General features: G+C 47.6%; 1 protein-coding gene across 1 annotated transcript; it reads left to right on the plus strand.

Annotated features, from left to right (window-relative positions):
* Positions 1-15,130: 15,130 nt before the first annotated feature.
* On the plus strand, positions 15,131-22,212 carry KRT2 (keratin 2; the record flags this gene model as incomplete). Its single annotated transcript, XM_080659036.1, has 9 exons — positions 15,131-15,751; positions 16,710-16,924; positions 17,295-17,355; positions 18,177-18,272; positions 18,907-19,071; positions 19,375-19,500; positions 20,279-20,499; positions 21,590-21,624; positions 21,716-22,212. 9 exons carry the CDS (start codon positions 15,131-15,133, stop codon positions 22,210-22,212), a joined length of 2,037 nt encoding a protein of 678 aa, XP_080515162.1.
* Between the last annotated feature and the right edge of the window lie 583 nt (positions 22,213-22,795).

Genomic DNA, 22,795 nt, shown 5'->3' on the forward strand with positions numbered 1-22,795 from the left:
CAGTATAGTGCATATGGCTGGCTATCAGTCCAGATATAAGGATTATATGTTTTTGTCTGCCAAGAGCATCTCCTCCTACTGAAAAAGGCTTTCTCCCCCATTTAAGCAATCCTATCCTACATAATAAAGAGCTAATATGCTAATTAGACCAGACAGCAGAATGATTGTCCAGGCAACCTTCTGGATGAAGCCGGTGCTGCGAGGGCTGGCAGAGGCAGCCAGGGCTGTGAGGGCCGAGCCCCTTGCACGAATTTCATGCAACAGGCCTCTAGTCCTATATAATCTATCTATACTAATGAAGGGTAATATGCTAATTAGACCAGGTCGCCTGGCCATCTTTCAGATGTCCAACTTCCTTCAGGACAAAACCATGATGGTGGGGGCTGAGTCAGAGGCAGTTAGGGGTGATCAGTCCAGCAGGGGAGGGCAGTTGGGGATGAGATCAGGCCAGCAGGGGAGGGCAGTTAGGGGTGATCAGGCAGGCAGAGGCAATTAGGGATGATCAGGCAGGCAGGTAGGCAGAGTGCTTAGGGGCAATCAGGCAGGCAGGGGGCAAGGTAGGGGTGCAGGTTGGCAGGGGGTCAATGTAGGGGTTATCAGGCTGGCAAGGGGGCAAGGTAGGGGCAATCAGGCCAGCAGGCAGAGGGGTTAGAGGTAATCAGGAAGGCAGGCAGAGGGGTTAGGGGTGATCAGGCAGGCAGGCAGGCAGGCAGGCAGGCAGGCAGGCAGGCAAGTGGTTAGGAGCCAGTCATCCTGGATTGTGAGAGGGATGTCCGACTGTCTGATTGTGAGAGGGATGTCCAACCGGCAGTCAGACATCCCCCGAGGGGTCCCAGATTGAAGAGGGTGCAGGCTGGGCTGAGAAACCCCCTCCAAGCACGAATTTCATGCACCAGGCCTCTAATATATATATAAAAAGCCAGTGACCAGAACACCGCAACGACCCGAATGACAGAACCAGTTGCTAGAACGACAGAACCAGTTGCTATGACACCCACTGTGGCCTGTGAACTGGCCTGATCAGGGGTGGGGCTGGCTGGCCAACCTCCCACAGCCCCTCCTCCCAGCCAGCCCTGCCCCTGATAGGCCTTCCTTACCTTGATAGAGGGCAGGGCAGCCAGCTAACCCGCCAGCGGCCCTGCCCCCCAGCCGGCCCCCACAGACTGCCCCCCACCCCAATCAGGGGTGGGGCTGGCTGGCCAACCTCTCATGGCTGGCCTGGCCCTGATCCCGCCTGATTGGGGCTGGGCTGGCTGGACCCCACCTGTGCATGAATTCGTGCACTGGGCCTCTAGTATTATATATATTTCATGTTGTAAGTTCTTAGGCAGGACTGTATTAGAAAACACAATGAAGCATCAGATGTTTGCACTGACAGGTAGAATTACCATGCGTTCAATTAGCTACAAATGCAGGCTGATGCAGGTATGCTGTATTGGCAACTTAAATACAATGAACAACTTTGTCATTGATGACATAATTTTCCAAAAAGGTGAAAATCTTGTAAACTTTCTAATGAAAATAAAATATACTCTTCTCTTGATGTACACAGTAGTTGCATTTCTCAGCAACTCAGCATATATGAAAACTAAAAAAAAAAATACTTTGCATGTGTATGTGGTATGGAGTTGGGTTCTGGGCTGAGCCTTAGAAATGGTGGGGCTTTCAGAAGTTGTGCAGGGGATCAAGCATAATCTGGATCCAGCTCAACAAATGTCAGTAACAGTCACTACCATCCCCCATCCCCCATATCACAGAGACAAGCAAGGAAGTCTCCATAGAATCCAAAATTCCCTTTGGAAATACTGCTGTTTTGTCACATTTTGTGGCTAGGGACATTTTTAGAACCTTGAGGTGAGACTATGAAGCACATATTTTCAATTATACTCTTCTCTCTCTCTCTCTCTCTCTCTCTCTGTGTGTGTGTGTGTGTGGAAAGGCCATATCTCCATCTGATAGTATAGTATATGGACCCCTAAATTGTATAGTTATTTCCATTAGTCTCTGCTTCATTTGCCATTAAATAAACTTGAGAGAGAAGAGAGAGAGAGAGAGAGAGAGAGAGAGAGAGAGAGAGAGAGAGAAAAGAACCAAGAACAGAATCCCAAGACCACTCTGCCTAGGAAAAGACAATGACAGAGAAATCAGTAGAGAGTGTAGAGGAGATTTATGGAGGATGGAAGGAGAGAGCATGGTGCCATGGAAACCAAGAAGGAAGCACATTTCAAAAGCAGCCATGAAAAGAAGTCAAATGTGAGTGGAAGTTCCCTGCAGAAGCTACACGTTGAGAAGAGTGAAATACGATCAGGATTCGGGCAGGTGGAAGGGATGAAGTGGGCACTATAGGCTTCTTTCCGTGTGAACAAGGCATGGCAAACAGACCGACTATAGTTGGAGGCCAGAGATGTGATCTATAAAGTTGCCTCCTGGAGCTGCAGTTGGATGGCATCTTGTGCCACAAGAAAAGGAGGGTAAAGATGCCCAGGAGACATTTGGGTGGTGCCAGCAAATTTTGGTTGTTTGTTGGAAATATGGATACCCAAGATGTCTTGGGATGCTCTGTGTCACTGTGCTTGTCCCTCCCATATCTGCTGGAAGGAATGTGGCATTACTTGCCAATACATTATCAGAAAAGTAGCACAGTCTTAGTCAACTTGTGACCTTCCCAGGTTCACATAGGGTTATTCCCACCCCTCCCTGGTGCCCACACCCAGTTTCCAATCTGTCAATGGGCCCAGTTAGTTCTGTCTAGACAGGATGGAGTGTCCTCTGCTGGTACAAAGGCTCATTTACACATAACATTGGGACTGATATTGGTCATGGCAAGGCAGCAGCTCCCAGGGACGGTGAGAGTGAAGAAGGTTACTTCTGAAAACATTTTGGGAATAATTTTTTAATTGATTTTTAGCAAGAGAGGTAGAGAGTGATAGAAACATCAATGTGAGAGTGGAACACCCTCCTGCACACCCCCTACCAGGGATCAAGTGGCAAACTGGGCTGAGCCTGTGCCCTTACCAGGAATCAAACTGGCAACCTTTCGGTGCATGGGATGATGCACAACCAGCTGAGCAACACTGTCCAGGGCAGGAATAATTAAAAGAAAAAAGACTTTAACTTGGTTTCATTGATAAAGACATAAGGAAGCAGCTAAATCCCTCATGGTACAGACAGTCTCTTGGTACAGAGAAAGTTCTCTCCCCTGGGTGTTGAACTCACTCCTGAGTATTTGAAAAGTTCCGAGTGACCCATTGAAAAGCTAGTGTGAGCTCAAGGGGAAGAACTGGGGCAGAGAAGAAACTTGGAAGGAGATAAAAAATGATTGAGGGTGGGTGTGACAGTCACGTTCACTGAAGATGGACCATACCATTGTTTTACAAAAGAGGGTCAGGACTGTTTTTACTTGGAAGTGACAGGGGTCACCCTAAAGAAGAGCTTCCACCCAGTCCAGTGTCTGACAGTGGTAGAGGCTGCTCTGTGAGATGATGAGTGAATTTCCAATGGAGACACACAAGTAGACTGGCTTTTTCCAGGAAGGGGTGCTTCAGAAGAGTCAAACCCTGGATGAAATCACTTTCAACTAGCAATCCCATAATTGCCTTCCCCCCATAATCTTCCCAAATACTTCATGATCTTCTCTTTTTCTGCCCCAAGTCTCAGATTCAACTTCCAGAATATTTTGACAATTATTTAAAAAGTATAAATGTTTGGTCTTGGTTTGAGCTGCTCTGATAGGTGATTTGGAGAACAGTTTTGTTTGTTCAGTTAAGAAAATATCAGAACTTAGTCTTTGAGCTTGGATTGTTCATGAGATGAAGACTGAGGCGAGACCATCATGCCCCTCCTCCAGCTCCAGGTCCTTAATTAATCTCAATTATTTGGAAGATGAGAAGGGGTATGTGGAGGGGCAGGTCCCCGACTTAGCTTTCTGTATCCAACAACCCAGACATTCCTACTCTCCACATTCCTACTCTGTACATAATGGGGTAGTTTATTTGCCCCTTTTGTTATCAACCTTAAGTTTCTCCTGTTGTCAGTACAGTTGATTTCCTTTTGTTCTACACCTGGTGGAGCTGGAAGAACATTCTGAGCAAGTGGGGAGCATAGTGCAATATCTCTGTGTCCCTGAAGGGAGCATTAGATGGTATTTCAATTTAAACCATCCCTTATCAACATTCACAGGTTAACATTTGAGATATATGGGGAGTGCCTTGTTTTTGGCTGCCTTCTCTTCAGTGATTTTCTCTCTTGTTTTGATAATATATAAACAAGGTTTCCATAGTGAGGACATCAAGCTATGAGGCAAGGTGGTGTGGCAGGAGCCTCATGCCACCTCATTGGCACTTGTGACTTGCCACGTGTCACCACAAAGAGGTGTGCACTTGGCATGACCAGGAGAAGAAATGCAGTCCATCTAATGGCAGGGCAATCATCAACATGTGGCTAGTAAGAGTCAAATGGAGCAAGGGTTGGATAATCTTGCTTCTGGACCCAACCTATTAGGCTCTTCCTTGACCACCCACAAGCATGTGAATAGAAAGAAGCAGTCTGTTTGACACCTAACATCCTGGGAGGATTGTTGGAATGAAAGATTTAGAAGCCTGTTTACTTCCTATCTTCCATCATCGATGTGGGTAATTGGGTATTGACTGTGGTATTTATTAAGCCCCTGCTGTTAGCCTACCTGAGGCCTTTTCTGGCTCTGAAATTCCATCCTGTCTGGTGGTGTGGTTTGGTGGCAGAGCGGCTGGGCTGTGTTCCTACTCTGCCACCCTTTTTTCACAAGACCTTGACAAGTCACTGAATCCAGTCCCTTTATCTTAAAAATGAAGGTATCAATCAGAGTGGTCTCTGATATGTTTCTGAGCTATTAGTATAGATTCCAGATTGGGGCGGAGACTTTCAGAGGGGCATATCTCTCTCATGAAATCTCTGTGTTGAGAGCAGGGATTGGCAGACAAGAGTGGAGTGGATATAAACGGGAATCATGGAAGAATGTGAATCCAGAGGATGTTGCTCCTAGGTCTGCCATGTACTCATCTGTTGATCTCAAACAGGTCTCTTCATTCTGTTAGAGGCTCAGTTTGCTCATGTGTGAAATGGGCATAATAATATTTGCCCAACTTATTTCAGAAGAAGATTGTCAAAATGAGATGACTTCTGTGAGAGTGGTCTGAAGTGTTATAGGAAGACAGCTATTGTTACTACTGTTGTTCTTCCTTGAGAACATACTGGAATGTGGGTTGGGGCCAATGAGCAGAGGCACAGCTGGGGTACCCAGGAAAGGCTGCTTCCTTGAGGACCAAGGTGGAGTTCTGTCCTTCATTCTTTCCTATGGCTTCATTCTTGTGGGTCTTGAAGCATTCAAGAGCCCTCATTTTAAAAGAAATAGTCATTCATGAGGGAAAGGCTCATATCCTAGAACCATTACCATGAACTTTGTAATGAGTGGCTGGTTAATACCTGAGCAGGGCTGAGCTGACTGCCCACTGGGACCTGGGATGGGGAAGGGACCAGAGCTCGGGTGCATGGTCAGGTGGCACGATGCAGCACAGAAGCTGATGTTTTTATGTTATTGCCACAATGTTGGAATTTCTAGACATTTTCTGCAACTGAGATAATAGGAAAGTAGAAAACTTTGCTATCTTCTGGAAGTTGTGCTACATGTATGATTTCACTTATTTTTCTACTAACTCTCTGAAGTAAATACTATTATTCTGCCCACTTTACAGATAAAGAAATAGAGGCTACAAAAGAGTAAGCTAATAAGTGGTGAGCCCAAGATTCAATCCAAGTGTGTGATACAAATCCATGCCCTTAACCAGCATACAGCAAGGCTTTTGATTACTGCAAGGGTAATTTGTCATTATAGCGTTTCTCCCCCTCAACAGAGAATCCCGCAGAATCTTTCTGTTGGGATACTGTAGTCACTTTTTACACTGGGGTAGAAGGCAAGGACAAGACCTAAGGGAGAGGAATCCCAAAGGCCCAGTGTTTGAGTCTGTGGTTTTTGTAACTCAGGCACAGCAGGGTGACTCAGCCTCAGACTCTGGCCTCAGAAGGCTTCCTTCTCACTTCTTTTCCCCACCAGGATCCTCTCAGAGGAGGACGAGGACCCATGTCCTCTCAGTCCTTGGAAGTGCCCCTGTTTGCCCTGGCACAGGGGAGGCCACTGTCCACAATGCAAGGCAGAGAGCCGAGTGTGGCTGCTAAGATGCCATGAGGAAACCTGGCGTGCCATCCTCATTGTAAGGATAACCTAACCCTCCCCTGCACCTCCACTGACAGTACTGCTCCTTCCCCAGCTCTGGGGGAAGCAGGTGGAGACTGCTCACCGCTTGGCATATGGTTGTCCAAGTTTTAGGGCAAAGGCAAAGGGTGCTTTTCCAAGACCATCTAAGCTTCCAACCTGCTCAGGTATGATGTTCCCAATTTGTTGTCTGGGAAGCAGTTGTCCCTAGAAGGGCCAGGACACCAGCCTCCCCCATGGTCTGGGAGGGGACTGGGAGGGTAGAACCTTCTGCAGGAACATGGATTAGGAAGAGGCAGTGTGATTCTGGGGATCCAGCAGAGCTCAACCTCCCAGCTACTAGTCGAGATGTAAAATAACAGGAGGATGGAGGCTGGTGAGTAAGAGATCAAACCTCAAGGGTGTGGGAGCCATAAAAATACTGTGCAGACAGCCTGGCGCTTGTTTCAACATCACTGAGATTATCAGCAGCACAGGCTCCTCACTCTCCCTGCTTCCTCTCCACTCTGCCAGTCCTCCCAGGGGCATTCAGCCCAATGTCTGCCCCTGGGTAGCACTCCAGCACCCAGGACACTCTAGCTCCCAGCCTTCCAACAACTTCTAAGGCCCCCTCCCCGAGGGAGGTTGGTGATTCCTGTATAGTGCAGATGGCTACTCCCCAACTGGCATTCTTGATTTACCCCTCACTTCCCACTGCCCATGGAGCAGAGCTTCCAGCATGGGGCAGGTGGGTGCCTCTCTCGCTATTCTTCTTGTCACAGCACACCTGGGCTCAGTCCGAGCCCTGCTGTGCCAGCACCTCTGTGGCCAAAGAGAGCTGGGGGAGGGCCTCGGAAACTGGTTCTTACCCAGGCCCTTGGAAACTCCCTGCTGTCTCCTGCAATGCCATACCAAAGGGCCTGCCAGCGAATTCACACTTTTCATGGAGGGGGAGGATGCCAAGATTAATCCCACCTTTTCTAGTTGGTGACATACAGATGTCCTGGGACACACATGGGAGAGAGAGAGGACTACCTCTCTTTCTCACACTCAATCTGATAATCAATCATATTCTTTCTCCTCCCAGCCCTCCTGGACCCACACCCACAACAACTTCCCTGCCCACCGTCTCCACCTCTTGGGTGTGAGCAGAAACCCAGAGCATCCTAACACTGTAAAGGCTCTTCCTGTGGCTGCCATGTGTGGCCAAAGCAGTGGCCAAAAATACAGAGTCAGTCAGCAAATTTGTGGCAATGAGGCAAGCTGTTTGGGTAGTCAGGACCTAGGCCAGGTGGCAAGAAACACCAGGAAGTGAGAGCAATTCAGGACAGTGCTGTGGAAACCTATTTGGGTCATGGGCCCCAGGGAGAATCTGTAAGAACTTTACTACCTCTCCCCAGAGAAATGGCACACTCCCGAATAAGCACCCTACTCTGCAGGAATTGCCCAGGGTCCAGCCATCGACTCTCCCTGGACTCTTCATGGACTCCCGTGGGAGTGTGTGAGCCAACACCCACAAACATGGCTCTCCCACTTGAGAAAGTGGAGTAATAAATCAGCTAAATAAGGGGAAACAAAGGCACGGGTGTGATAGTCTAGGGAGCATAGAGTTAAGGGGGAACAGGCAACCCATGTGATTGATCTAGAAAAGGGGGATTCTGAGCAGGAGAGGCTTGAAGAGATGAAAAAGAGGGAGGGTGTATGGAGAGGAGCTGGGGAGGGTGGCGGTTCCAAACCATCGGCTCTCTGGTGTCTGGAGAGACATTGTGAATCCCTGTGATCAAAAAGCAACAAGTGTCCTGGGCACAAGCCCTGTGTCATTATAGCAAATCCTTTGATGTCTCTGTTTCCCCACCTGTAATAATTTTCACCTCATGGGATTGTCAGCAGATTAAAAATGAGAGTGAGGTTGTAAAACAAACACCTCATGAAGGACCAAGTTCTGTGCAAATGGGAAATATTTAAAAAATACTTTTACTGATTTTTAGAGAGAGAGAGAGGAAACGAGAGGGAGAGAGAAACATCGATGTGAAAGTGGAACATTGATTGGCTGCTTCCTGCATGACAATTATTGGGGATCAAGTCCACAACCTGGTCATGTGCCCTGACTGGGAATCAAACCAGCAACCTTTCAGTGCACAGGACAAGGCCCAATCAATTGAGCCACACTGGCAGGGCATAAGTGGCAGATATCTGAGGTCCTGCCAAGGAGGCCAAACAAGTGAACTGCCCTTCTCCAGGATCAGTAACTCCAGATGCTGTGTCCATTGTCCAAGTGGGAGAGGGCTCCTGAGAGTGGCCTACTTGGTCAAACTCGACACTCTTTTCTGCTGGCTATGGAGGATGGGACTTATGCTTGGTCAGTACCTACATAGAGTAGGGCAACAGAAAATGTCAGCCACGATTGGGTGTCATGGACCTGCCTTCACAACCCTACCACACATCCCCCATAAAAGTGTCTCATTATCATTCCTCCTTATGAGGAAGCATTATCCCTTCTTGATAGTGAATGTTGTGGAGTTAAAGCCGCAGAGAAGTGCAGGCACCATCCTCGCCCTCTGGGGACTTCCAAAGTATGGATACAGGTCAGCTGCATGGATGTAGTGATGGGTCTCTAGAGGACTGGCCTTGATCAGACGGTGTGGCTGTGTGGAGTCTGACCTGAAGTATGGGGGCTCGGGAAGCCCTAAACATATATGTTCTAGTGTTTAGGTGCCAGCTAGAGTGCTGATTTGGGGGGCTGGTAGGGAAGATAGGGTGCACACAGATTCTGCTCCTCCACCTCTGCCCTAGGATCTTGGTTGAGAGGCTCCATGACATTCCCATCTTAGGATGTGCTTCGGGGGTTCAGACATGTGCCAGACACAGCCAAAGTGCTCCTGCCCGAGGGAGGGGAGAGAGCCTGGAGATGTGACATCCCAGAGACCCCAAAACTCAGACAAAGTTTTGTTTCATTTTTTCTTAAAGGCTAATGTGGAGCCCAAGAAGAACAGGGGACATTCTCTTCCTGCTCCCAGGTCTGCTGGTGAACTCTGATGCCAATAAAAGAGGAAGAGTAAAAGGAGAAGCAACAGACCCAGGTCCTCTGTCTCTGCCTTGCAGCTGCCATTTCTTCCTTTGTCCTTCAGTGAGAAAATAAATGAAAACAGGATCTGGGTTTGATAGGTAGTTCAATGCCCCCATTTTGCAGATGAGAAAAACCAAGGCTCAGGAAGTCTTGAGGGCTGAAGTCAGTTGGGCACAGGGCTGACCTTCATCTAATGTTGCTCCTTTTCCTGTTGGTTTCTAAACCCCTCAGTCCACAGGTAAGGAAAGGTAGACCCAGCAAGAGGGGTGACATGCCATGGTCACATGGTTGGTGTTTGACTGAGGGACTTGACCTTTACAACTAGACACGTTCTTCCCAGTCTATCATGCAACTTCCCTTATAAAAGAATGTACTGCTAACTAGAGACAAATACACTGCTTTGAATACCTGATGGGCTATGAAGTGTGCCTCCAGTTCATAAAAATATAATTGAGTGTCATAAACTTGACACATCCCAAATAAATGACTATTAAACAGTCACTGCTTAATTAACAACTATTTCATTTGCCTTTTTTATTTTTTTAGAATTTAAAAGGCTTTTAAAGAAGAATTTGATCCCAGCCAGTGTGGCTCAGTGGTTGAGCATTGACCCATGAACCAGGAGGTCATGGTTTGATTCCCGGTCAAGGCACATGCCTGGGTTTTGAGCTCAATCCCCAGTAGAGGGCTTGTAGGAGGCAGCTGATTAATGATGTTTTTCTCTCATCGATGTTTCTAACTCTCTATTCCTCTCCCACTAAAAATCAATAAAAACATATTTTAAAAAAGAGTTTGGAAGACCCATGATTTTTGATGTAAAAATAAACTGTTCAGAGAGTTTTGAACAGTTTTCTCCTCCTCTTCCTCCTTCTGCTTGGAGGTGGGTGGATAAACATTCCTGTAGCAAGCAGATCATTCAGAATCAAGCCCTTTAGCCATTCCTTCCAAAACAAAGCATTTTTGGTACCACAGGTCTGAAAGCATCTTGAAGAACTTTGTTGCTAGACTGTGGAACATGAGAGATTATTTAATATTTTGAAATAAGAGACTATTTAATATTTTAAAATTTCATTTGTTTTCTGGCTTTTCTCTCTTTCTTTATTTTCTGTGGGGGTAATATTTCTTCATCTGCCTCTTCCTACCATTATCCTCAGCCATCCCAATGCAGGAAGCCTTGAAAGCAATAAAAGAGGTCACATGGGGGCAGCTGTAAGTGATAGGGCAAGGTGAGGTGGGGGCTGAGGGTGGGAAGAAAAGTGTGGACGGAAAGCATCTGATGGGACTTCCGGTGGGCACCTGGCATGGGGACGCTGCTGGAGAGATGGCAGGTGTCCTGATGGAGGCACGGACTGAGTTACAGCTGTGAATGTCGCAGCTCAATGTAGAATTAGCAGGAAGGCTCTCCAAGAGTGAGAGGCTGGGTAAGAAGTTTGGGAAAACCTGGAGGAATCTCTAACTGCGAGGAAGGCATAAGTGATGTAACTATGATGACCCCATTTCCCTGAAATCACCAGGATGGGATGGTATATTTGATAGCTGTCTTATCTTTCTATGTTGGGGTGGCTATATGGTAACGGGTGAGAGTAAGAATATGGGTGCCTGGAACAAGGGTTGGGGTTGGGAGTGGCAAGAACTTTTCATGGGAGACCCCTTTGTGGTTCTTTCTGTGTGAATGCAGACATATGGGTGAAAACACACATGAACATATGTCAGAGTGGTTTCAGTAGCTAGATAGCATGTTAGCAAACAAGGCACGTGCCCCAGTGTGTGTCTGTAGCCATGACAGGTCTGGAATTCATTCAGCTGTGGATTGAACCCTTGCAGAACCAAGCTAGGATGTGTAACTTCCTACTGCCTGGGTCAGAGGTGTTGGGGCCCCATTAGAAAATTAGAACTACATATGACTTTTTGGCCACTGCAGTGAGAAATAAAGTGACTTGAGTAGAGCCACTATGTGCCACGTATGATGCTGAGGCTTCCTTTGTTGGTTGCTTGATTGCTTCATTAGTTCAACCAACACGTGAGGACCCCCTACTGTGTCCTGGCAATGTTCCTGCCCTCATTCCTTCTCTGTGTTTGCCTTGTTTCTGAGCAGTGGGCTTTCCTGATAAGTCCAGGATCTCTGCATTTGGAAATGAACTTCTGCACAGTGGGGTGTTGGGCACTTCATATGGTGGGTGGGCCAGGCTACCCACAAGCCTGGCTTCTCAGTTAAAACCAGTTTGTCCAGGGCACTATAAAAGCAGTAGCCATGGGTTTGGTGGTAAGAAAAGGGATTGATTGGAAAAAAAAACAAAACAAAAAACACAAAATACAACTAAAAAGAACATGTTTGGTAAGAAAGGAAGGGAGGCCCAGGGCTGTGATGGAGAACTGGGTCAGGGGCTGGGACTGTAGATGAGTGAGCAGTTTTAACATACTACTTATAAAGAAATGGCCCGGAGGAGATATTGAGCAAGTGATTCCTGTTGGGAACCTGGGAGTCTCCTGTCCCATCTTCCCTTAGAGACGCTGGAGCAGTTCTGAGGGAATGCACCAGGCTCAGCAGGCAGCGCAGGGACTGGGTACGGCTGCCTGGGGAGGGTTCTACTGCAGGCCAACCTGTGGACAGCTTGTTTCCAGCCTGCTGCCTGCCATCCTCTCTGCTTTCTGAACTGTTTTCTTGGTGTTATTGGACGTTATGGGTGTCAGTCCTTTGAGCGGCCTGATCTCAGTAGCAGAAGCTGGAGGAGCAGGGTTTGTTGTTTGTTTTGTTTTGTATTTGAAATCTAAAGGTTGATTTCCATTCTGTGGCTGTGTGAACAGATAGCCTGAGGGCTCAGCAGCTCTGTTCTGCTGATGCTTTGAGTCTTCATAAAGGACTCACCTTAGTGGCCTATGGAGGGAAGCCCGGATTTGGGGTGGGGGGAGGTGGGACAGAAACCTGAGACAACGCCAGGTACATGGCAGACTCAAGCATTGCTCACATCACATTCCCATGTCAGGGAAAAGCTGCAGTTCCAACCTCCAAACCCTAGAAATGATGTTTAAATCATAGGCTTATTCCCCAAGTGACTGCTCTGTACTAAGGGAACAGAGGTCTAGGGTTAAGATAAACATGACCTGGGCTCTGACCTGCAGAAATCCAGGGACACGACTCATTGTAATACAAGGAGGACTGTGATGAGGTCATAAGGGAGGTATACACGCTGCTAAGGGAGTAGAGGGAGGGGGAAACTAATTCCTGCTGGAGAAGCTGGTGTTAGCATCCACGTTTATTTCCCAGGGCTGAAACACTTCACCTTCTCTCTGCTTAACACTGCAAGCTTACTTTTCTGCTCCTCTGGCCAAGGGAGCTACCGGGCCAGGGCCAAGGGAAAACCTATGAGGAAAAGCATCCAGGGGCCTGGGCTTGCTGGCAGCTGGTTAAAAGGATATTGTCCTATAGGATTGCTGTTCTGCTCTCAGAGATAGCAAAGCTAAAAACCCATTACACCAACAGGTCAATATTTTTGTGGGGCAGTGGGGATTTAGGATAATGTTCCCATTTTATAGATGAAGAAATTGAGGACCATAGTGGAAGTCAGCTGCAAAATCACAGCTGGAACCAAGGGTCTTAACTCCCATTTCACTCATTTAAAGAATATGGAACTTGTTATTAGACAAGCACATTGACATTATGTAAAAGGTAAAGATGAAAAAAAAAAGGAAATAAAATTTTATATAACATTCACATTGCATTCTTCCACCCTCCATGTCTTGAGAGAAGAGGAGGACTCTCCCTCTTTAATTTGACTTTCAAAAACTGGCAATGGGTCTAGAAAGGGGAGGTACCCAGCAGAGACACTGGAAAGGGTGACCCTGTGTGAGAGCAGAGTTACAGAGCACTAAAACATGCCGATTGTGGGCCCGGCACAAGCCTGGCGCACAGTAGATGCTCAACAAATATTCATCCCTTTCAGTCACAGAGGGGTTAAGACCCCCCGCCTCCGAAGCTGGCGTGGCCTCGGCACAGTCATGATGGAGTAATGGACAATTAGGGCGTAGTTCAGATATTCATAGATAATGACATTTGACTTTGGATTGAGATTCTCTCTAAAGATTTTAGCTTTATAATTTATTTGCATACTTAGGATTATATAAGTCCAATTGAGGAAAAGAAAGAAAGGAGACACACGGATTTGCTTCCTTCAGCATTCTCTTATTGCAAAGCAAACCTCTTGAATAACTAGCTCCCTGTACTTTACCCTCATTGCCTCCTCACCACATAGTTAAGGCAGGATTGGAGATGTGCAGGAGGTGGTGCAAGAAGGTAAATCACACTGAGTTTCTGCTATTAAATAGGAACTGTGCTTAGCACATGTGTTTATTATCTGGTTTTGTTTTTACAACAGTCTTAGTCTTCTTACTATTCACTTTCCATAGATGAGGAACTGAAGCTTAAAGAGGACTGTGAATTATCCAAGGTCATTTAACTAAAATACAATGAAACTGGGACTTAAACTGGAAGCTTATGTGTTTTACATGATTGTATGCTAACTCTGCCCTTGGATCTGAGAAATCCTGTTTCTGTAACTTAGGTGACCATGTGAAGTTCATGGTCACAGCACATGAAAAGAAAAGGAGATCTCTTTGCTTCACCCAAAATAACGACACCTAACATTTGTATTGTGCATCATGGTCTTCAAAACACTTCAGATGGATTTCCCACTTTATAGCTAAGAATATAGGAGGGAGTTTAATTCAATGTCACAGAGACAGTAAAAGGCAAAATTGGGACTCAAACAGATTTTCTGACTTAAAATTTAACTCTGGTTCTCCATAGTGCCTCTCCCATGTATTTGGACACATGGATAAAGGAAGGACTAGACTAAGTTTAGGTGTGGGTGCTCTGTGCACTTGGTGACTTGATGGGTCTTCTGATATTCATCCAACCCTGGGTGTCATTGAAGAGCCCGACTTTCTAATTGCTCAGTAGACTCAGTAGACAAAGTCAAGGTACACTTGGATCTCAGAGCTGTGGAAAGCCTTTGATTGCAACCTCTTATTGGGTGCCCAGAGTGAGACAGACACAGACGAGGAACTTTCCTTAAGCCCCTCATCTTCCGGTTTTCACGGAGAAAAATGAGAGTTGATGGTTATAAAAACTTATGGTTACAGGAAAGAAAACTCTCTCATCAATGCCTGGCTATTGTGCATCCCTGCTGTGCACAGGAAGGAAAGAGGCAAGATAGTTTGAAGAACAATAGCTACTTTGCGGGATTCTAGGTCAGCTTCTTTCTATAAGAGGATGCCTATTTCCCCATATCACCTGCAGAAGCACTTGCTAAAACTCTTGCTGGGGCAGAGGGAAAAGCAAGGAGAATGCTAATGCTGATATTGAGGGGGCTCCCACAGTCTCTAAACCTGCTATCTCCCTTATTAGCTGAACTGGGTGGCGAGCCTGCACAGGCCCGAGTGGTAGCTGGCCTCCCTTGGGTTGATCCAGGGCAGGGAGCAGCATTCTGCAGAAGGTCCCTTTTCAGATTGAGAAACCCACATTCTGATCTCTCTTTTGATGATTTTACAAAAATCAAATTGCATGACAGATGCCTAGATAAACCGGAGAAGTCTGCAATCAAAGCAAGTTCTGGGATGGGGCTGATTGTAGATTTTTAATGGCTATTAGCTTGATAATCACACACCAGGAATAGCTTCCAGGTAGACCAAACCCATGCATAAGTGGGCCCACACCCATGCACACCAACACCCAGTAGCAGAATAAAAGGGGACCCTGACAGTCTCCCAATAGCACAGTCGTCTCTCCAGCTTTAAGTCTTCTCAGGAAACGTCACCTTCCCTTGCTGGGCAAAGGCATCATGAGTTGTCAGATCACGTGCAAATCTCGAAGAGCAGGAGGTGGAGGAGGCTTCCGGGGCTTCAGCAGTGGCTCAGCTGTGGTCTCTGGTGGGAGCCGGAGATCAGGCACCAGCTTCTCCTGCTTGAGCCGTCATGGCGGTGGCGGAGGCGGCTTTGGCAGTCGAAGTCTTGTTGGCCTTGGAGGGACCAAGAGCATCTCCATTAGTGTGGCCAGAGGAGGTGGCAGCTTTGGCTCCGGTGGTGGATTTGGTGGCAGAGGAGGTGGCTTTGGAGGTGGCTTCGGAGGTGGCTTCGGAGGTGGCAGCGGCTTCGGAGGTGGCAGCGGCTTCGGAGGCGGCAGTGGCTTCGGAGGTGGCAGCGGCTTCGGAGGTGGAGGTTTTGGAGGAGGCGGCTTTGGTGGAGGCCGCATGGGAGGTGGCGGTGGCTTTGGAGGTTTTGGGGGTCCTGGAGGTTTTGGGGGTCCTGGAGGATACCCTGGAGGCATCCATGAAGTCTCCATCAACCAGAGCCTCCTGCAACCTCTCAATGTGAAAGTTGACCCGGAGATCCAAAATGTGAAGTCACAGGAGCGGGAGCAGATCAAAACTCTCAACAACAAATTTGCTACCTTCATCGACAAGGTGAGTCATGAGACGCTGGCTCCTTCTGATGGTTAGGATGCCCTGCTTCCAGTGCTAACTGAAAGCAAACCACAGAGATTTGTTTCTGTCAGGGACCATCAGTGTAGTCTTACAAGCCTGAGTTATTAGCAATACCCTAATGGGAAAGGTGCTGGCTTCCCGGGCTACACATCTTGCACAGCAGTCTGCAATGAGGAGTTATTTGTGCCCTGGGCTTTATTGTTTTTGCCTAAATAATTAAGATTTATGGAAAATTCTGAAAATCATAGAAAATGTGATACAGATAAGTAACGGACTGACGGGCTCAGGCCATGGGACAGCAGGTTCTGGAAGAGATTGGTAAGACATATTTTGAGATAATCTTTTCTTCCCTGGAAGTTCTTACTCTACTGAACTCTGGGAAGCTGAATCTGAAATATCTGCTTGGGGACGAATGAAATTCCTGCCTTGAAGAGAAACATTCTCAGTTTTGTGACCCATAAAGTCTTTATTGGTGTCACTTTGGAGTGATATAGGGTTTTCTTCTAGCTCAAGGCAGTTGAACCTAAAGAATTTACAAGGTTCTTAAACACCAGACCGAGGAGTTCTGCCTTCCTGTGCTCTCACATTTGTCACTTCTAGGAGCAGTGCCAGTGGATGCCTGCTTTTGGGTTTCCCCCAGGATTTATGGGCCCTTTGCCTGGAATTAAACTAGAATGGGAGGGAAATGACCTGGAGTCTTGGGAACAGTGGTAAACAAACTGGGGGATGGTGAAGTAGGAAAAGAGTTCTGTGCATGGAGAATGCTGAATGTAATATTAGGCATCTGTAGAGCTTTCCCAGTGTGGAGGCAGGGACCTCGTAAGCTCTGTCTGGCATGACCCTGCCTCCAGCTTGGGAGGGTGACGCTGTGTAGACTTCTATAGGTCCCAAAGGAAGGCAATCCAGAGCTCATGTGCTCTTCTTCTGGCCATGGCAGGTGCGGTTCCTGGAGCAGCAGAACCAGGTGTTGCAGACCAAATGGGAGTTGCTGCAGCAAATTAACGTCAGCACCCGTTCCACCAACCTGGACCCCATCTTCCATGCGTTCATTGGCCAACTGAAGAAATATGTGGATTCGCTATCTGCAGAAAGGACATCACAAAATTCAGAACTGAACAACATGCAGGATCTCGTTGAGGATTACAAGAAGAGGTAGGTGGCAGAGTAAACACTGAGTGGAGATAAATATTGATTTGAACTACCTGATCATTCCCCTAGCAAGCCACCCATCTCCCAGTTGCATTTGTGGTGATAAAGGGGAGAGGCATCAGGATCTTTATCAATTTTTTTTGTGAGAAAAATATTTAGGGATTTAGAAATCATCTTTTTTATATGTTTGAGAATTCATTTATAGGAAAGCATCCTCACTTAGGATATCATAATTTCAATTTAGACAATTAAAGCGTGCTTAATAATTCCAAGAAAATCTTTGTATTTTTTGGTGCATCCACTAGAAAAAGGAAAAGAAAAAAGTAAACAATATAGATCTAGTCTAACAGCTATGTCCTTTGGGTCTCAACAGGTATGAAGATGAAATCAACAAGCGCACGGCTGCTGAGAATGATTTTGTGACACTCAAAAAGGTGAGCTAGAGAATGTCATGGCTGGGGTGGGAATGAGGGTGCTTCAGAAGCCTGTGCTCCAAACAGACAGGCTAGAAAACAACTCTACCTGAAAAGAGAGTGGTCAGGGAAAGGGGTGGGCCTGTCTATCCCTGGTTCTCTTGGAAACAAAAGTGTTTCTGTAGTTCAAGCTTCTGGAGACAATTTTCAAAGATGTGCAATTTGCTAGAACCTTTCCCATCAGTAACTTACTTAAAACCTATATTGGCTCATGAAAGATGCAAGCACAGATAGCACTTAATTCTCTAAAGAGCTGAGGAAGGAATGGGACCTCCCTGCTAAAAGAGGCTGCAGGTGGTGCTGACAAAGGTTAGAAGGCAAAAGTGTGGGTTTTCAGCCTGGCTCCTACAGAGGCTTTGGTATAAAGTCCAGAGAAATTCAGAAGATATTAGAATAGACAGACAGTATGGGAGAGTTGGGGACTATTAAAAACCACAAAGGTCATTATGTCCCATAGTGTATCAAGCAAGAGAGAGAGAATGGTTGACAAAGCTTGGTCCTATCAGAGTTCTGATGGTCTGTGTGTGTGTGTGTGTGTGTGTGTGTGTGTGCAGTGACCATGGGCATGGAGCCCCCAGGAGAGGCACATAGTGGATTCCATGCCCAAGAGGTCCCATGGGGACATGGCTCATCTGGAGGTGCCTGGGATATTGGAGAGCAGCTAACAGGGATGGGTGGAGTGAAGTGTTGAGAGAGGGTGGGGCCCATACCCAGAAAGCTACAAGGTTAGTGAGTGAGTGGTGGGCATGAGTTTCACCAGAAGCCCCTTATCTTTCTTATAGGATGTGGACAATACCTACATGGCCAAGGTGGAGCTGCAGTCCAAAGTAGATGTGCTGAGTCAGGAAATTGAGTTCATGAAAGTCCTCTTTGATGCGGTAAGGAGGCTGCTCCTGGATAGAACCATACTTCCCCCTCTTCCCACCAAAGGAAAGTCATTCCCAATGGTTGAAAAGGTGGTATAGGTGGGGTTTATAAACTGGCTGACTTCACCTTGCCATCATTTCTCGGCACCAGGAGGCTTCTATCGTGCAGGTCTTGGAGGAGAGAAATTTTCTCTGATGTCACAAGAAATAAGGCTCAGGACACACCAGGACAACTTCCCCTTACTCCATTCTCCAGCGTTCATCTCCCTTTAGGAAGAGACCTGTCCTGTCCCTATCCCGATGTCTAGTATACTTTGGAGGTCAAATGTAACATATCTCTCCAATCCCAGCCCAAGTGAACATACATGACTTCTGAAACAAGAAGTAAAATATAAGGCATTTGCCATTAACCAGCTTCTTTCTGGAGTCCCTAAACAAAACTGCATAATTGGTGAAGGCTGTTAACTAGGAGGCTTGGAAATACAGACCCCTCTCCCACCATTCTCAGGACAACTTTGGCAGGGGCCAAGAAATGGTGGTTATAGCACTTTAATTCCCATGTAGTGCGCGCTGAGTCTGAATACCAGGGAGGGGGTGCTGCCTCACTGGGCAGAGAAGCCATGGCCAGATCTCCCGTGTGTTGTAGGAGCTGAGCCAGACGCACCAGACCATCACCGACACCAATGTCGTTCTGTCCATGGACAACAACCGCAACCTGGACCTGCAGAGCATCATTGCCGAGGTCCAGAGCCAGTATGAGGAGATTGCCTTCAAGAGCAAGGCTGAGGCTGAGGCTCTGTACCAGAGCAAGGCAAGTACTAGGTGCTGAAGGAGAGCCACAGCTTCTTCTACCAGCCAGATGCTGTATAAGATTGTAGGTTTTTAATCTAATGGAAATTAGGCATCATTCCCCAGAAAAAGTGTCCACAGTACCCCAAATGCCCCCAGTTGAGGTTGGCATGAAGTCCTTCTGGGGGTGTGAGATGGTCCCCAACCTCCCACAAATGCAGCCATGACATCTGGCTTGGTTGACCCTCCCTGGACCAGTATCAGACTTTCCCTGGCTCAAGCCAAGTTTCCTCTCAGGTGCAACTGTCTTCCTCTTCCCATACAGTATGAGGAGCTCCAGGTCACTGCTGGGAAACACGGAGACAGCATGAAAGAGATCAAGATGGAGATCAATGAGCTAAACCGCATGATCCAGAGACTGAAAGGAGAGATTGAACATGTGAAGAAGCAGGTGGGGCCTGGCCCTGAGGACTGGTGCAATTCCACTGGTTGAGTGGGGCTTGGGGTGGGAGACTGTGTGTGTGTGTGTGTGTGTGTGTGTGTGTGTGTGTGTGTGTGTGTGTGTGAGGGCGGGGGGAGAATATGAGATGTTCTAATCTAGCATATGCTGATCCCAAATGCCTTGAGCTTAACATAATTTAAGGCTTATAAGAATTTTTTAGAATGGCCTAGGAGACATTTAAAGCAAGGAGTAGTGCAGGGAAAGAATTGTGCCCACTTTTTGATTGCTTACACCAGTGAAAGGGAATAATAACAAATAAAGCAAGAGGTTGTCTGACTTGCGTGGATTGTAGCCACAGCTTCCCACTGCGGCACAGCCCTGAGCATAGCCAGCTGTGTGGTGAAGGGCAGGGAGGGCAGGGAGTTGGCATAGGGCGGGACATTAGCTTTGGAAGGGATGATGTGAGGCACAGGATCTGCTCCATAAATAACAGGATTGTCGAAGCAGTCCACATCAGATGTTTCCATAATGATTCTGGCCCTGTGTTGTGAGGATCAAAGGCCTTCATGGGGAATTCCTAAGGGTACAGTCAAAGGTGACTTGGGAAGACGATGCCCCCGAGACAGCAGCAAGTCTTAGCACAGCTATTTGCAGCCTGCGTTAACTCTGGGGGAAGTCCACACTTCCTGGGCCAGTGATTCTGGCTTCCCACACCCTGAACACCTCTGTTCCCTCTCTGCCAGGTAGACTCCACTCTCTAGAGAAACCTTTTCTCCTTCTCTCCTAGTGTAAGAATGTGCAAGACTCCATTGCAGATGCTGAGCAGAGGGGAGAGCACGCCACCAAAGATGCCAAGAACAAGCTTCTTGACCTGGAGGAGGCCCTGCAGCAGGCCCGGGAGGAACTGACCAGGCTGCTGCGTGACTACCAGGAGCTCATGAACACCAAGCTGGCCCTGGACGTGGAGATTGCCACCTACAGGAAGCTGCTGGAGAGTGAGGAGTACAGGTGAAGAGCACTGGGAGGGCAGAAGGGACCCTAGCTCTCCTTCCCTTCTCTGTTAGAGCCAGGGTTGGAGGCAAAGGCAGGGAAAGCAAGGATGGAGCAGGGCCTTCTGATGGCTGAGAGCTGACATCACGATGATCCCAAGCAGAGATTCAGGACATAAAGCATTATTACACAGTGGTAGATTTATTGATATGGAATGACTAACAAGGCAGAGTAAGTTACTTTAAGCAGTAAGTTAATTGTAGTCTTTTCTGAAAGAGAAAGCAAAATGCTGTGAAACTAGGTTAGTCTTAGACATTTTAAAACCTTGCTTTCTGGGTCTGTGGGGTGCATTGTGATCTGCAATAGGGAGATGATGGGTTGGGACATGCGGACTGGCTGGGGCATGCTCACCCAGAGCAGGCGCCAAACCTAATTCTTTGCAGGTTTCTGGAGGCATAAACAGAACCATTTGCTAACCTCCCTAAACAGAACCTTTCTCTCCAATGTGGTTGGAAAAATTTATTAGTGCTATTAGCATCCCTAGTGATTTAATCTGGCTATAAGCAACTGGAGGGGGAAGCTGCCTGGGCCCCCAGCGAGCCAGTATGACAGAGAGGGAGCTGCTTGGCTCGGGCTGTTGCTCTGTGCCTGTCTGTGATGCCAGGCCTCCTACCCCTAGCTTGCAGAGGCAGTGGGAAAGATTCCAGATGAAGTGGAGGAGGGTGGGGCAGAGAGTGGGACTGGGAGTTGCAGTTCTTTCTGAACTGAATATTCACACAGTGCAGCCTCCTTTCAAAATTTCTGGCATGGCTTTGATTTTGGATATCAGACTCCCTAAAATGGATTTTAAAAAAATGGAGTGCAAAATTTGCCTTTTGATAATTTTTATCAGAGCAGAAGACTTAGATGGATTGGGATGCCAGGCAGTGTGGAAATGTGGGGCTGGTCCCATCTCTGTGATCTGGCAGCACAGAAGAGGGTGGGCTCTCTAAGGCTCTGGGGGCTGATGTAGAGGCTCCCTGCACATTTGTAGGTGGCACTTGGGAAGCAACATGTATGCAGAACCTAAGTGCTCTGCCCTGAGTTCTTTTCTCTCTCTCCCTTACAGGATGTCTGGAGACCTCAGCAACAACGTGACTGTGTGTAAGTGGGTCCTGTCCTATGGGTGGTGTGTTGGGTGGAGGCAGGCTGAGGCAGTCAGAACTTTTTATGGTAACACCATCTTTCTCTGCAGCTGTGACAAGCAGCACTGTGTCTTCCAACGTGGCAGCTAAAGCCGGCTATGGAGGCCCTGGTTCTGGAGGTAGAGGATATGGTTCTGGAGGAGGATACAGCTCTGGAAGCGGCAGAGGGTCCGGCTCCAGAAGTGGCGGTGGAGGAGGCTACGGCTCTAGCTCCGGAGGAGGATATGGTTCTGGAGGAGGCTCCAGGGGAGGCTCTGGAGGAGGATATGGTTCTGGAGGAGGCTCCAGAGGAGGCTCTGGAGGAGGTTATAGCTCTGGAGGATACAGCTCTGGAGGAGGCTCCAGAGGAGGCTCTGGCTCTGGAGGAGGTTATGGCTCTGGAGGAGGTTATGGCTCTGGAGGAGGTTATGGCTCTGGAGGAGGCTCTAGAGGAGGCTCAGGAGGAGCATATGGCTCTGGAGGTGGCTCTAAAAAGGGAGGGGGAGGATCTGAGAAGGTTGGCTCTGGTGAAGGTTATGGTCCCAACGTGAGCTTCTCTTTTAGATAAAGATGGAGTCCTACTCCTGATTCTCCCACTCCAGAATGTAGAAGCTTGTCTCTGTACGTCTAATTGACAGTAAATCAAACCTTGTCATCCACCTCTGATAGCATTTTGGGGGAAAGGGATGTCCACATAGAATTTTTGAAATATCTCTTCTCCAAATAAATTAGTTGAAGCCAGTGACACCCTCTGTCCCCTGGGGAAGAATCTGCATTGCCTAGGTTTGTGCTTCCAGCCATCCTCCCATTCCCGCCCCCCCCCCTTGCATTGCCCATTTGGTGGTCCTCCCCCACTCCTCCACAAGTATTCTGTTGAGGACCCATTTCAAAGCCTGCACCTTTCCCCTGGCAGTGCCCCCAGGGAAATATGTTTCTGTGTATATAGCCTGTTTTGCTGGCTCTGCATCTAAAGTACTGTGGTCTTGGTGTCTGCACAATAAACTTCATTTGCAACTCATAGCATGTGATGTGTGTTTCATGTCAAGCCTTGGCAGAAGTGGGTACCCAGGAGCTATTACTCATTGCTGTCTGACTTAAGACACCAGAAAATGGAGAGATTTGGAAAGGGTAAGGAAGAGGCTTCCTGGGGA

This window comes from Plecotus auritus (assembly GCF_963455305.1).
Source record: "Plecotus auritus genome assembly, chromosome: 3".
Taxonomy (NCBI): domain Eukaryota; kingdom Metazoa; phylum Chordata; class Mammalia; order Chiroptera; family Vespertilionidae; genus Plecotus; species Plecotus auritus.